General features: G+C 43.4%; 1 protein-coding gene across 1 annotated transcript in view; it reads right to left on the bottom strand.

The window, feature by feature from the left end:
* Positions 1–16,034, bottom strand: part of CPB2 (carboxypeptidase B2) — a 49,796-nt gene that overhangs the window by 31,685 nt on the left and 2,077 nt on the right. The window contains exons 2-4 of the mRNA XM_015538983.2: positions 4,391–4,466; positions 2,082–2,206; positions 455–563 (exon numbers count right to left, since the gene is read on the bottom strand). Coding sequence (XP_015394469.1) covers positions 455–563; positions 2,082–2,206; positions 4,391–4,466 — 310 coding nt within the window. The remainder of the gene's footprint in view (positions 1–454; positions 564–2,081; positions 2,207–4,390; positions 4,467–16,034) is intronic.

The following is a 16,034-nucleotide window of genomic DNA, read 5'->3' as shown; positions in this document are numbered from 1 at the left end:
AGTATGAGTGAGTAAATTCCTCTAATTCAGTGAGAGAAAATGTAGCAATTATTCAGTAAGAATACGATCAGGGTAAAAAAAAAAAAAAGAATACTATCAGGGTAATAGTCCAAAGACACATGATTAATTAGACTGTTAATTTCTTTGGGGCAGTGTCAATAAAAAGGCCCTATTTTTATTTCCTGTTGTTCCTTTACGTGTAGTGTTACTGCTAGCAGTTAGAGACACTCTCAACTCTGGACAAACAGCCTGCTTACAGGCAGGGTCCTAATAGAATGCAACCTCCCCAGGGAAGATATCCACAAGAGGCTAGGTTACCACCGTATAATCAACCTAATCGTAATTTTTTTTTACTCTCTTCCACTAATTCTGTTTTTTAATAATATCCCATGGTTGAAATGGCCATGCTAATTAAATTAAAATAGTGATTTTGGAGAGCAACGTAACGGCTTACTTCATTTAGCGAGTGATACTGTTCGTAGTACGAGGAAGAGGTCCGGGGGCTGACCGTGTCATTGGCAGTCTGCTGTTGAATAAGATCTGCCACTTCTTCCACCAGGATGCTGGGGGACGAAACAGAGGGACAGCTGATTTCCAAACAGGACTCTGATTCTCCCACGGCCCACTGCGGGTACAGCAACAGGTGAGCATGGGGGAAAAAATTCACTGAGAAATTTAACAAGGTAAACTTCATCAAGGTGCAAACAATAACCCCTCACGCGGTAGCAAGCTGAAATTCACAGACCTTCTTGGTGGAACCCACATGACAGCTGAGAGAAAGTGGCTCCTGTGTGATGTGTTTTGAAGGCCCCCCCAAACTCACCCTTTCCTCACCATTACCAAAATTCCTTGACTGTGATTCGTCAGTGTCTTTAAGGTTAATGGACAACTTTCTTAAATCCAGACTAACATTGTATTATTCTGTTTTCAGTTGAGGACCAAGGAGAAGCAGAAAGCCTTTTCTTTTTGTTTTTCATCGTGACAGCCACTGACCTACACCAGATGTTCTGCATAGCCAAAGATGATCAAGTCTCTAGAGAAACAGAAGCACAGGGAAAGAGAAGGTACCAGAAAGGCAGCTTGTTTAATTCTCTTGAGAATTGCCACACTGTTAACTAGGCAAACATTTTAAGTGAATTAAGCTGTTGCATCGCCTGGGATGAACAGTTTGAAAGTTAGCTATCACTTTAATGTTATTCCCTTTTTTGGAGGGGTCAGCGGATAAAAGCCAAGGCTTTGACATCAGAGAAGTCTGAGTTCAACTCTTTGCCCTGCTATGTTCTATGTGTTATGATCTTGAGAAATTCCTTTGTGAGTATGAAACAGTTTTTTCATATCTGCCTAATGAGGATAGTATCTATCTTACAGAGGTAAATAAGAACTAAATGAAGCAATGTGTAGAAGGGCTCAGCACAGTTCCAGGAAGGCGGTAAACACCTATAACATATTACTAATAATCATCATAGTGTCTTATCCAAAGGCTGCCCATTGATAAGCGGGAGAGAGCTTGGCCTCCAGGAATGCTAGCATAGCAGGTGGAATCCTGGCTCTTGAACAGCGGACATAGTATGGAGACGTTTAACAGGAGCATCCGAGAGGAAGGGGGTGTGGCGTCTGGACAGAAATTGCCTCTGATACAACGTTTAGTTTGGCCCAGACGTTCAGGAATGTTCACTGACCTTGCGAAGCAAGGAAGGAAGCAGAATCCCCTTCAGCAGCTGCTTTTTCAAGAGATACCGCAAAACCTGCTAAAGTGAATGACAATTTTGCTCCCCAGGTCTAGGCACAGAGCAGAGGAACTAAAAAAAGGAAGGAATAAGGAGGAACTATAGGAGGCTCCCCAGATCACTGAGTCTGAGTCATTTTCAGGCAAGAGACCCAGGTTGTGAGAGGTGAAGCCACTTGTCCAAGGTCGCAGAGCTGGCCACTTAAACTTCATCACCGGTCCACTTCAGAGATTTCCGTGTTGTCATGTTCAGTGTAAGTATTTATTTTTTCCAGAAAGCAATTATACTGGCTGCTAATACAATGCCTCATAGGTGCGTCTAATGGCTGCTCAAGAAATACTGAACGATGCCTACCTGAACAGAATCGCGTTGTCATGTAAATTCGCTTTCACGTTGCTTACATCAGAGGCATTCACAAAAAAATGGACTTCTTTCTTCTTCTCAATAAATTCAGCTGTTACCGGCTGCCAGAGAACAATCTGCATTTTTCAAGGGGAAGAATTGATAAAAACGAAAACAGTTGTTCGTATCCTTCTCATCTATAGCTAAAGCCATAAACCATGTATCGATAGGAGAAATGAAACAGACATTTCCTAGCCGCTGGTCCCCATTCACACACGGGGCAGTGTAAACATTTATTTTGCAGGGAGCTTGTCTTATTCTTTTCTGTGACCCCAGTAGAGAGGCCCTGGAACATGCAAGGCACTCAATAAATATTTGGTTAGACAAGAATGAATGAGCCAATGAATATATTTATGACCCAACTCTAAAGCTGGATGTGTATGTCAGTTTAAAGGAGAAATGAAATTCTCTCTAGAAAGAAAGTTAATTTACTGTTGATCTTCTTTAATAAAAATTCCATGTCCTTGATATTGTTATCATGTTGATATTCCTTTTCTTTAATCTAATTATGGGCTTTGGGCAATGACTTTTAATAGTACTGACTTTTTTTTTTTTTCTACTTTACTGCACTTTTTTCAAGCATTTTCACACCAATTTCCTTTGACCATTATAATTATGCTTTGATGTAGGCGAGGCGGGTGTTGCTATTTCCATTGTGGAAATAATGAAGAAATTAAGGCTCACAGCCAGCATGTCTAAAATCATACATGTAGGAAGTGGCAGATTAAGAACTAAGATTCTAAATCTCTAACGCTTCCTCCAGAGGTATGTCCTTTGTCCATGGTGTGATGGCCATCAAAACGCACCACTCGGTGCTTCTGTTGAGAGGAGCATAGTTGAAAGGCCTTCCCAGCCACTGCCCCCTTGATCCACCCGAGCCTGATGCCGTGCTGCTCCGGGGCTGCAGCCAGCCACGGACCAGGCACTGAGGGCATATTCTTGCAGGACCCTTCTTGCGAGATATGGGTTTCCAAAGCCCGGTGGCTTTGGCTTCAGGACTGACCACTGGTCTAGCCAGACCTTCATCGGAACTGCCCCGGAATCTACAAAGTCTCCATTTCTGCAAAAGTGTCAGAGCTGTGTCTGGTCTGAAAGTGCCCCCTGCCATCTCTGACTTCCTCCTCTTCGTCCTTCCCAAGCATTCCTCTTAGTACACATAGCTGGCATCTTCAATCTGGTTTTGATGTCTGCTTCAGGAGAACCTTCAATGACAAGCAGGGGGCCATCAATTTTCTACCATGACATCTTGTAACTCTTGTCAGCTTTCTACACCTTAGGCATTCTGGACAGATGGGTCCCAAGCATGAAGAGTTTAACAAACGCTCCCCTGTAGTTTTGCTGCCTATTCCTTTTTAAGAACCATTATTTTGTAAGCAAAGTTCTATTGGACTTCTGTCATCATAACATCTTTGTAAGTACCAACTTTCACTCCCAAAGTGCTACTATGATGAAATTGGCTGAAAAGCCAATAGCACAAATGAAGAATGTTTTGATTTTAGCACTGGCAAAATCATGTGATTATGGGGAGGGGGAGAAGGCTATAAGAAGAGGGGTTTATGTCAGCTATATTTAAGTCAGACAACATATGAGAGAACATGGCACACAAAATTTAGACACCATGAAGCTGATATACAGTTGATCCTTGAAGAATGTGGGGATTAGGGGTGCTGACTCCTGTGCAGTTGAAAATCTGTGTATAACTTTGAGCTCCCCAAAATTTAACTACTAATAGCCCATTGTTAAGTGGAGGCTTACCGATAACATAAACAGTTGATGAACACATATTTTATATGTTGTACATATTATACACAGTATTTTAATTTAAGTTTGAGAGATTTTTATTAAATAATAAGTTATTTAATAACAATGAATTATGATTTATTTCGAGAGAGCGAGAAAGTGCAAGCAGGAGAGGGGCAGAGAGAGAGAGAGAGAGAGAGAGAATCCCAAGCAGGCTCTGTGCTATCAGTGTAGAGCCCAAAGTGGGGCTCGATCTCACAAACCAAACCGTGAGATCATGACCTGAACTGAAATCAAGAGTCTGACACTTAACTGATTGAGCCAGCCAGGCACCTGAATATACTGTATTTTTATAATAAAGTAAACTAGGAAAAATCAAATGTTATTAAGAAAATCATAAGAAAAATACATTTACAGTACTATACTTTTCTTTCTCACATATCTGTGTGTAAGCGGATCCACGCAGTTCAAACCCGTGTTATTCAAGGCTCAAATGTAAAGATAAATGAGGGAAAAATTACCTCATATGTTGTAGTAAGATTCTGCACAATCTGAACTTGCCTGGAGGTTCTAGGAAAAGCTGATAAAACCTGGCCACTGGGAAAGAATAAAACAGAATTTTGAGGTTAAATAAAAAAATTAAAATGAGGTTTATTTTTAAATAATCCTCTAGGTAACTGTAAAAAGGAAAAACAAAAACTTTAAATAGTAAAAGAAAAGAGGATCTTGCTACAGGCTAAGGGTTAAAAAGAGAACATACACTTTCTCATTCTTTCTGCTCCAAATCGACTGCCAAATCAATAGTTCTCTTGAATGGGAGTCAGTCTGCAGAGTACGTACTTCTTTCTTCTGTGTGTGTGTGTGTGTGTGTGTGTGTGTGTGTGCGTGCATGAGTTATAGTTTTAAAAATTAAATATTTGATGCATAAGGGAATATTAATGCTAACACTAGCTTATTACATAATAAAATGAATGCCTGGGAACCCATTACACCACTTAAGAAATCCAATGTTATTGGTGTCCTTGAAGCTCCTTGTGGGTTCCTCCCCGCTCTGCCTCCTTACCATATCCCAAAAGGTACCCACTACCCTAAATTTTCACTTGGCTCATTCCCTTACTTTTTCTCTGTACTATGGATTCTTGAACACATGATGGATTCTTGAATGTGTAGATTCTTAAGACATTCTTAGGTTTGCTTGATGTAACTCTATAAAATTGGTATACTGTACGTGTCCTTCTGTATCTTATTTTCTTTCCCTCAACATTGTATGTTCAAGGTTATCATCTGTGCTGAAGAATATATTGGGCTGGAATTTGTCTACAAGTGGAATTGCTACTTCTTTGGGGTAGACACATTTTAATTTCATAGAAATTGGGCAAGAGCTCTTACCACACAATACAGCACAAACCTAGAAGGAAATGATGCATAAAAAAATACATCATAAAGAGAAAAAAGATAAACAAACAAGATATTTTCAATATGTGTAACTGATAAAGGATTAGTATCTAGACTACAGAAAGGAATTATAGTACCCAATTGTCACAAAAAAATAAATGAATGGAAATACTGTACTTTATTAGTGAGTCAGAAAATTAAAAATTAAAGTTGTAAGGGGATTCCATTTCACAACCACTCAATTGGAAAAATTAAAAAGTCAGACAGCATCCAGTGTTAGCAAGGAGGAAGGGCTTTAGGAAATCATTTCCACTACTGGTGAAAATACAAACTGGTACAAAGTTTGAGAAATAATTTGGTACTATTCTATAACATTGAAAAAAAAAACATGTAACAAGAGCTCTGGAAATACAAAAGAGGTTATGACAACTTCTGCTTGTCATTATTAGCAAAGGCTTCATGGAGGTGATGATTGGGTAACTTAGAGTGTGTAAAGGCACTGTGGCAGGAGACAAAAGGGCACTGTTGGGAAAATAGCAAGCTGCTCATTGTTGCCAAGTGTAGGATAGGAGAGTAGCTAAATAGAAATGAGTTTGAAAACTTATTTCAGTCCTTCTCTAGAGAAAATTGTGAATGCACGCTGAGAAATCGGTCTTTATGTTGTAGGCAATTAAAAATTAGGAAAAGACATCACTTGACTTGTGATTTATGAGAATAATTTTGATAGAGTGGAAGATGGTTTTATTTTAGAAAGCCTGATTGAAAGATTTTAAATTCTGGAAATAAGCCTGGAGATTTGATTTTCAGAAGAAGGAAAGACTGGCTCACAGAAAAAAAAAAACAGACTAGGAAATTTTGTGTCAATCTCTGGAACGGTTTTAGCATTAAATTATTCAACCAGTGCTTAAGGAAATATGTTCGAGGGCAGATACTGCAGGACCATTCATAGTAACAATAACCAGAAACCCCACGAATGCTTGTCAGTAACAGAACTGTTGAACGCTGGTGGTGTCGGTACATTCTAGAATGTTCTATAACCATCATAAAGAAGGAGTTAGATTTACCTGAGGGGGATTTACATGATGCACTAAGGGAGAGAAGCAAGATGTGGGGAAGTCTATACAATATTATCCCATTTTTGTGAAAAGTAAATAAATTATAAAAAGGAAAATTACCTGTGTCAAAAGCAGGAGAAAACTGATGAACGAAGAAACAGCACAGAGTTAACATTGATTTGGGTGGTGTGGAATGGCATTCGAAGGATTGGGTAGGTGAGGGAAGTGGAGAGAGGAAATAAGATTGCTTTTTAAAAGAGGGGTGCCTTGGGGGCTCAGTCAGTTGAGCGTCCCACTCTTGATTTTGGCTCAGGTCATGATCCCAGAGTCATGGGATTGAGCCCGAGCCCCGTGTTGGGCTCCGTGTTGACCATGGCGCCTGCTTGAGATTCTCTCTTTCTGCACCTGTCCCTCTCCCTCACTTGTGGACTCTCTCTCTCTCTCTCAAAAAATAAAGGTCTCTGTGGTCACGGGGTTTATATAAATATACAAAGAAATGCTTGAAAGAATGATCACCAAAATGTTAATGATGTTTTCTAAAGGGGTGATATCTCGGTGTTTTTCTCCCCAATTTTATGCCTTTCCAGATTATTTATTCACCAAAAAAGAACTCTTATTTATAAAAAGCTACTCTGTGAAAAAGCCACCCTTTTGCTAGCACATTCCTTATTGTTTTCCAAGGTGCTCTGAGCCCATCAGGGGAGTGTGGTGGGTTTTCTAACCCGGCACGTCCTGTTTGGGGAATTTTTTTTTTAGTCTTTTCTTTCACCATCTGCCATAATAGCTCTGACATTTCTAGTTCACTAAATGCAGGCCACTCTTTTCTCCAAGCTTCCAAAAACCGTCCTAACAGCAATTAGCACCACCTTCCAAGGATCTAACTAAAATGTCAAATGCTGTGTCATGGGCAAGTGTACCTCTCTAGGGATATAGTCCCTTTCCTTTCTTAATATACTCGGCACTTCCACAGCCGGATTATTTCATGACTTAACCCTAGCTACTAGTTAAGAGGGTATGAGAAGGGGCACCTGGGTGGCTCAGTCAGTTAAGTGCCCAACTTCGGCTCAGGTCATGATCTCATGCCTCATAGGTTCAGGCCCCGCATCTGGCTCTGTGCTGACAGCTCGGAGCCTGGAGCCTGCTTCAGATTCTGTGTCTCTCTCTCTCTCTGCCCTCCCCCACTTGCGCTCTGCCTCTCTGTCTCTCAAAAATAAATAAACAGGGGCGCCTGGCTGGCTCAGTCGGTTAAGCCTCCGACTTTGGCTCAGGTCATGATCTCGGTGTTTACGGGTTCGAGCCCCGCGTTGTCGGGTGTGGGGGGGTGCTCTGGGCTGCTGACTGCTCAGAGCCTGGAGCCTGCTTAGGATCCTGTGTCTCCCTCTCTCTCTGCCCCTCCCCCCTCACGCTCTGTCTCTCTCTCCTTCAAAAATAAATAAACATCAAAAAGGAAAATAAAATAAAATAAAACAAATGAACACTAAAATAAATTAAAAAAAAAAAAAGAGGGTATTAGGTGGTAGTAGATCCTGAGAGCTGACGGTAAGGGATGACATTGTAGAATAACAATGGGGATGTTGAAAGAGGTACACAATAGAAGCCAGGTGGCAGTGTTTCACCACCCTTGACTAGCTGGGCCCAATTATTTTAATGAACAGCAAGGTCGGCGTGGCAGCCAGAAGGGCATGACCCACGGAAATCTACGGGGTTAGTTAAGAGTACACAGAGTTCCCAGAAGCAAGGTAAATACCTGTCAGCAAAAGTATTGCCCAACCTTTACAATCAAAATAATCAAGGATGAATATGAGAGGAGCTAAGGGCAGCTCGCCCAATCAAGAGTCACAACCCATCGCCCGGTTTCCAGGATGCAGGCCAGTTCGTAGACCCGGAATCTCTTGCCTGAAGTGGGGAGCCAGGTCCCCACAAGGAAAGACCCTGCAATGGCATAGAAAGGGTATATGATCGTGACTTCCTCTGTCCCTTCCCAAACAAACTTATGGCAAATGTACTCAGGTAACTCTGAGCCATACTAGGGAAATTTTTTTTTTCAATTTTTTAATGTTTATTTATTTTTGAGACAGAGAGAGACAGAGCATGAACGGGGGAGGGTCAGAGAGAGGGAGACACAGAATCTGAAACAGGCTCCAGACTCTGAGCTGTCAGCACAGAGCCCGACGTGGGGCTCGAACTCACAGACCGCGAGATCATGACCTGAGCCGAAGTCGGCCGCTTAACCGACTGAGCCACCCAGGCACCCCCATACTAGGGAAATTTTAAAGGTCTCATGATCTGGGATAGCCTGGGGAATTCCCTCCCAAAGGAAGCGCACATCTTATACTTCTCCTGATAAGGAAAGGAGCATGATTCCTGGGAGGTCTCGGGTTCTGGATCTACCTCACCTGGAAATACTGTTTCCACCCATTTCTTGGGTAACAGGAAAGAATATCATCTTTGTGACTGAGAGGCCCAGAGAAGAAAGTTTCAGGCTGTGGCATAAGAAGCCCTGACACTTGGACCATATGGCCTGCCAGACTACAAAGGATTAGAGGCCTCTGCGGTGGGAAAAGATGCCATTTAGAGGTTTTGGCATGTCCCAACAGGAGGGTCACAGCATAGATACCTACAGCAAGGCCATGACATCTGCCAAGGAGAATTATACACCTTTCAAAAAAACCAGTTCCTGGGGCGCCTGGGTGGCTTGGTTGGTTAAGCGTCCGACTTCGGCTCAGGTCGTGATCTCACGGTCCGTGAGTTCGAGCCCCGCGTCGGGCTCTGTGCTGACAGCTCAGAGCCTGGAGCCTGTTTCAGATTCTGTGTCCCCTCTCTCTCTGCCCCTCCCCTGTTCATGCTCTGTCTCTCTCTGTCTCAAAAATAAATAAATGTTAAAAAAAACAAAAACAAACCAAAAACAAAAAACAAAAAAAACAGTTCCTGACATGCTACTGGGCCCTGGTAGAAAGGGAATGCCTGACCCTTGGGTAACTCGTGGTCAAGGAGTCAGTCTCACCCATCATGACCTGTGTCCTGTCATATGCACTCTGGCAGGCGGAATGATGGCCCCCTAAAATGTCCATGTCCTAGTCCCTAGAACCTGTGAGCCTTACATGGTGAAAGTGACTTTGCAAATATAGTTCGATATTTTGAGACGAGGCGATCGTGTTAGATTATCCGGGTAAACCCAGTGCTTTTGCAAAGATCCTCAAAAGTGGAGAGAGGAGACAGAGAGCGAGGCAGAGGGAGACTTGGCCCAAGAAGAAATCAGAGTAATTCAATGCAAAAAGGACTCAACCTGCGTCTGCTGCCTTTGAAGGTAAAAGCAGGGGCCGCAAGCCAAGGAATGAGGGTGTCCTCTAGGAACTGGAAAAAGCAAAGAAGCAGATTTTCCCCTCGGAGCCTCTAGAGAAGAACACAGTGGTGGCTGACACCTTGATTTCAGGCCGGCGAGACCCATTTTTAATTTCTAAACTACAGAAAGCTAAGAAAATAAATTTGTGTTGTTTTAAGACCCTCCCCTGTGCTCATTTGTTACAGTAGCAATAGGAAACTAATACAGTTGTCACGTCGTGAGGTTGGGTGGGCCGACCAGCAAACCATCCTAAGACAGAAGCGGAACATCCGGGATCGGGCGCGAGTAGGGTTCGGGGACACAAATGAGGTGCCTGAGCAGGTGGCCCAGACCCCTGTGGCATCCCCTACTGTTACACCAGGACCTCTCTCTCAGCTCATACTGACACCTGCCACATGTGGAGGTCCCTTATGACCAGCTAATGGAGGAGTGGAGTGGCCCTGAGAACACCTCTAGGATCACCAGCTGTAATATGTGTAATTGATGGAAGGCCCCAGCTGCTGTGCTGGAAATCTGTCCTCATGTTAGTGCTAAGGCCACAGTTTTCACTGGCTGCATCCAGCTAATAAGTGAGCATGGCGGGGATACTAATGCAGGCTCACTGCTGAAAGATGAGGGGCTCTTCTGATGGGTGACGTGAGCTCAAGAACTGTCTTATCAACTTTGCAAAACCTTTCTTAGAAGTGCACTATGATCTAAGACCTTCTGTGTTCCACTTTGCTTTGTCCTCTTTCTCCTCCACTGCAAACCTGCACTGCAGTCTCACATCTCTCCCTAGAACCTCTTCTTATCCCCTTTTCGCTTTTTTCCTCTCTTTTCTCAATACATCTCTTGCATGTCTCATCCCACCTTGGCATCTGCTTCGTGGAGGACTATGGAAGTGGGGAGAAAGTACAATCTTTGTAGCACATTGTAACACCTAACATGGAGCACCCACAAAACAATAGGCGCTCAATAACTATGTAAACAAAATAAGTGGGCAGTTGATGTCAGTCGGCCTCTGTCAACAGTCACCCCAGTGCTGGCACAAAGGGTCCTTGAACAGAATAGCCATGATGGCAAAGGTGAAGCTATGCGTGGCCCCGCGGGATGGGTTCTTACTCACCAAGATTGATAGGGCAACTCTTGTTGCCAAATGTCCAACTTGCCAGCAACAGAAGCCAAAATCAAGCCCTTTAATCAGCACTATACCTTGAAGAGACCAAGCAACCGCTTGGTGAGAAATTGCCTACTTTGCTCCCCTTCTGCTCTGGGTCTTGATTTGCCTCTTCTACCTGCAGGGCCACAGCTAATGTTACCATACAAGGACTTACATAGTGTTTGGTCGATACTGGATCTCACCTAATACTGTAACCAATTAGGGGATCCACTTTACAACAAGGGATGTGCAGAATGGGCACATTACTGTGGGATCCACTGGGCATATCACCTACCACACCACTCAGAAGCCGCCAGCCTCATACAGCCATTAGAATGGATTAGCTGAGGTGCTAGCTTGGAAAGAGGCAACATCCTCTTAGGATGCAATACATATTTTAAATCAATAATCGTTATATGGTGTGGTGTCCCCACAAGCTAGAATACATGGTTCCAGGAGCCAGATTGAAGTAGCTTTCTTTACCATCATTCCAGGTGAATTTGGGGAATTTGTACTTGAAATCTATAAATACAGCTCTGTAAATTTAAAATTTCTGGTTCCCAGAGAAGAAAAGCTTCTTCATGGCAAGAGTCTTGGCAAGAGTCTTGTTAAACAGACAGTTATTGCAGTCTCCTTGTCCCCAAAGATCATCAGGAAGGAGAAGAGTTATTCTGGAAGGTGTAAGTGACTTTGACCATCAGGAGGATATTGAGGGGTGCATGTACACAATTGAGCTGGCAGGGAAGAATACATTCGGTATTCTTGATAAGCTTAGGCATTCTATAATACTCCCTTGTCCCATTTTGATGTATATGGACGAGTGCAACAGCCACGGTTCAAGAGGGCATGGTGATGGGAGGCTGAGACCTTTGAAGGTCAAAGGTCTGGGTCATTTCACCAGGTGCGTTGCCTAGACCATGGTAGGTGCTGCTGGGGGGAAAACAGAATGGACTGTAGAAAAGGAAAATGGTGAGTATTGCTTATTGTCTCAAGACCAGGTATAGCTGTGGCGGGATGCAGTTCATTCCACTAATGCTCCTCTCGTACCTTTCCTCCAGGGGAAGAGAGCACCCAGAATCCCAGAGGAGCTGCTCCCAAAGCTGATTTTTGAAGCAGATTGATCTGAATGGCACAAAAACTGAACTGTAGGAGGTGGCATATTGTGCTCCCCAGGTCCCCATCCAGGAAAGAACTTTCATTTTCCCAGCTCTGCAAGTGTTGGCAGCTGTCACTCGAGTCCCTTTCCAGGACTCTTCCTTGACCGAAGAAGGCCATGCTGCCAAGGTCATGCCCCCTCCCAAGTACAGTCCACATCCCACTAATAAATATGGGTTATAGAGGCATATGCCCTTTGCCCCAGTTTGGGACAGCTCTGCAAGGACAACTCAGCTCTGCAAGGACAGCTCTGCAAGGACAAGTCAGTTTCCTGACTCCAGGCCTTTGTGTGACTGTGTCACCGTTCAATCCCTTCTCTGCCCAGTTCTCTTTCCTTCATTCCTGCACAAATGTTGGTCCCTAGATCACTTTCCAGTAAACTTCCTACCTGCAAAATCTCTATCTCAGAGCCCGCTTCCTGGGGAAACTATTCCACAACAGATACAAACATCTAATGCGTGGGATAAACCATGTAAGTGCTCTCTGAGATTGTATTCTCTGTTACAAGAATGCAAAGTCAAAAGTCATTTGGGGCTGAGGTCGTCAGAGAGGGGAGGCACTCTGAGTTGGACTTCTGAGGTGGGCAGGATCTGGCAAAGAGAGGGAAGTGAGGCCAGATGACCGAGACAGGTGGAAGTTTGGCAAATGGGTCGGAGATGAAATGGTATAAGTGTTGATGTGTAAGTGGAAAGGCAAAATCAGACCTCAAGGAATGACAAGTGATCCGGGTGGGCAGGAATATGGGGCTTATGTTCGAATGTACCAGGAAGTGAAACGAGTAAAACGGGCAGGATGGGACCTGACCTGAATCAACGGTCTTAAAACCTGGGGTCAGGATTGTGGCCCTTATTTACAAGGTGGTTGGGCCCCATCTGGGGAATTGAAACCAAAGAGTAAAAAACTCCAAGCCCCCTTTTGATGTGAGGTACAAAAAAGCGGGCAGTCATATAAGTAAATCCTTATCATTAGAATTATAATTCATTATAACGAACTTCCTGACGAGTGACGCTAACAATGGGATGGGATGCCTTACAAAGCGATGACCTCTCCATTATTCAGACAGGCCGAATTCCAAATCCATGTAAGGGAAGTGTTGTGTTGACTAGAAGATGAGGGCATTTTTCCAATGTAGTTGACCCAAGTGAGTCAACAGAAAGAGAAAGAAAAAGAAAAGGTAAAGGTAAAAACGTGTGTTATCCCAATGAGTTTCTGTGTTGAGAAAAAAAATTGAGAAAATACAGAAGCATAAATTGGGAAAAGGGGAGGGCTAACATTATGACAGTAAGAACACACCATAAAATATATTAATGTGTCCAAGTGTCCAATGTGTCCAAGTTCACCAGCTGTGATGAGCTACACTCTTCTGTCGCCATCTGTTTGGCTAACGTGCCAGCACCATGGAATCAGGGAGTGGGACGAGGGTCCTGTCAGGTCACCTAATGGAGAACTTACACAGTTCCTGAAAGTCAGCTTCCTGACTCTATGCCCCCTTACTTGATCAGAAAGAGGCTATGAAAAGTGGTCTGAGCAGAGAAAGGGAGGAGAGTGGTGCAAATATTTCTTTGGAGCAAATTGTCACAGTTCGGTCAGTACCCCTTCTCCCAAAGGGGATGAAGTTTGGGGGCGTTACTTACTTCATTTCCACCTAAGAGGGAGGACTGCCGAGGGGTAATGGCACAGTCTGAACATGTTCCCTCAAGTTCAGAGACGCAAGGACTCGTGCCTGGCTTGCTTCCGAGGAAGCTAAACCTGAATGGACCCGGTCTCTAGCTGGCTGGAGAGTAATTAAAGCCAAACGAAGAAACCCCTCATGGTGCTTAGTTAGAACTCAGATGTTGACTGATAGTGTCACCCACAGGGCAAGAACCTGGGAGTGAATGCAAGATTCCTAGGGGTGAAACATGGAGTTGCCAGAGATGCATCTATCCCTGGTCTGGAAAATTCCTCAGCAAAGGAATCTTAAACATTCCGGAGAAGTTAAAGCCCAGGAAAAGGACTAATGAGAAAAAGGGTCAGGTGTATGTATGGAGAGGGATGAAGGGTTGTTTTCCTCTAAAGCCTGACATTTGCATAATATCTAGAGTGGACCCAATATTCTAGTCTCTAAATCGAGATTGTCTGTGCGTTAACACGACCCCAAAATTATCAGTTACTTGAGAGCGGACTAAAAAGTCAGAATTTGCACACTTTCCCTGCAGGGGCAGAGAAAGATTATTCCGTCACATGGAATGTAATGGGGCAAAGGGACACGAAAACATAAAGACATGTTTTGATTGCATCTGTGAAGTGATACAGTTACAGGATTTAACTAATAGCCGTTTGAAAATTTAAAAAAACCCAGTCTTGCATTAAATATAGAATTAAAAGTGTAAGCACAGTGAAATAACAGGTCGTTTTACGCAAAAAAATAAACCAGTGCTCAAAGAGGACAAGTAAATCGTCCAAGGCTGCATAACTTGTAAGTCGCAGCTCCGGGGCTATCTCCAGATTAATACTAGACAGCATTTCCTCTGTTGCTTCCCCTCTAAGAATATGATTATTTTCATCAAGCTCTGTCCCCTGCTATGGTTTACAAGGAGAAGGTTCACATTTGCCCTCGTTCTGAAAGATTATGTTTGAATTTGAAAAGCTGGGGAGACGCCTCTGAACAATGGAACATAGCTCAAGGCTACAATTTTGTTTTATGCACTACAGCTTTTTAAGGCCAATGGTGCCCTGCTCCTTCAGATGAAAATAATATATCAGGGGGAACCAAGGGAAAGAGAATAAACTGCTCTCCAGGCGGCAGATAGTGTACGAAGTCGACAGAAGGAACAAGTCCTCTGGTCTATTAATAATTCAGAAGCCCTGTCTCCTCAACCATCCTCCACTCTCCGATTCTTTGTCCTCCTTTTCTTTGCACTTTCCCCCACTTGTCTGTTTCAAATAAATAGCCTCCGCTGACAGGCTGCACTTAGGTAATCAGAGCACAACACAATTAATGTCTCTGTTTAGAAGGTTCTTGCTAGTATTTCATTTTTGCCCTTTCCGGTGTTTGGCCTTTAATAGCAACTGACTACGGAGACCTGTTTCGGTTTTTGTTTGTTTGCTCGCCTGCCTTTCTCTCTGGCATATGGCATTTATGCCTTTAAAAGTTTTTTTGTTCTCTTTCCGGGGGCGTTTCACTGATGAGACGTATCAAAATGCACCTCCAAATCAGCCCCTAAGAGGTTGCCCGAACACAAAGCGTTATTAGGAAAATGATCCCGACAAGAAAACGGTAACAAAGAACAGCTTTAGGGAAAAGCCAGGCTGTTAGCTCTTTTTAGAAGGGGTTGTATTCTCGCCCCCAGAGATAATTCATCAAAGTCTCTCGCCCTGAATGAAATTAGATTTCCCTTTTAGCTTCGATAATAGGCCGTAAATATATGTATAATTTAGGCCGTATATAATTAATAGGCCATAAATATATATATTATATATATATATAATATATAAATATATATATATAATATATATTTACTCACGGAAAGAAAAGTTTGGAATGTTTTTTTCTAGTGGAGGGCTGGGAGGGAGGAATCAGATATGCATCCGCCCACAAAGCTGCAGCTATCCCCCCATACACAGGTACCACCACGGTATACGCAAAGAATAAAAACATTTTCAATACCATGTGATCGGTTAAAATATAATCGCAGTCTCATTCCTCTCTTCGAGCGTAAGTAGCTATCAGACACCAGAGTGTATGCTGAAGCGAAAAGATAGTAAGAAAAGCCATGCATGAAGGAATTTTCTCATTCATTTCTTCGCTATATCTTTTTGCGTAAGTCCTTTATTTGCGTAATATTTAGTTCCGCTAAGCTGTTATATGCTTTCGCCATTTTGAAGTGACATGGGAAAGCTTTTGGAGTATCTCGTCAATGATTGTCTTATCTAGGAATTCAGTTCACGGTGTGACCCAGATGGTGGCAGGCAGGTGAGCTCACCAAGCTCCACGGCAGCCAGCACCGCCCCCCCCACCCCCCCACCCCGAGGATGCTGGTGAGGGGCTGGCCCGGCATCAGCCCTCACCCACCGCAGGTGAGGACCGTGATACTGGG

This window comes from Panthera tigris, chromosome A1 (genome assembly GCF_018350195.1).
Source record: "Panthera tigris isolate Pti1 chromosome A1, P.tigris_Pti1_mat1.1, whole genome shotgun sequence".
NCBI lineage: Eukaryota > Metazoa > Chordata > Mammalia > Carnivora > Felidae > Panthera > Panthera tigris.
Note: the sequence above shows the minus strand (reverse complement) of the source record. Positions and strands in the feature narration are given on the sequence as shown.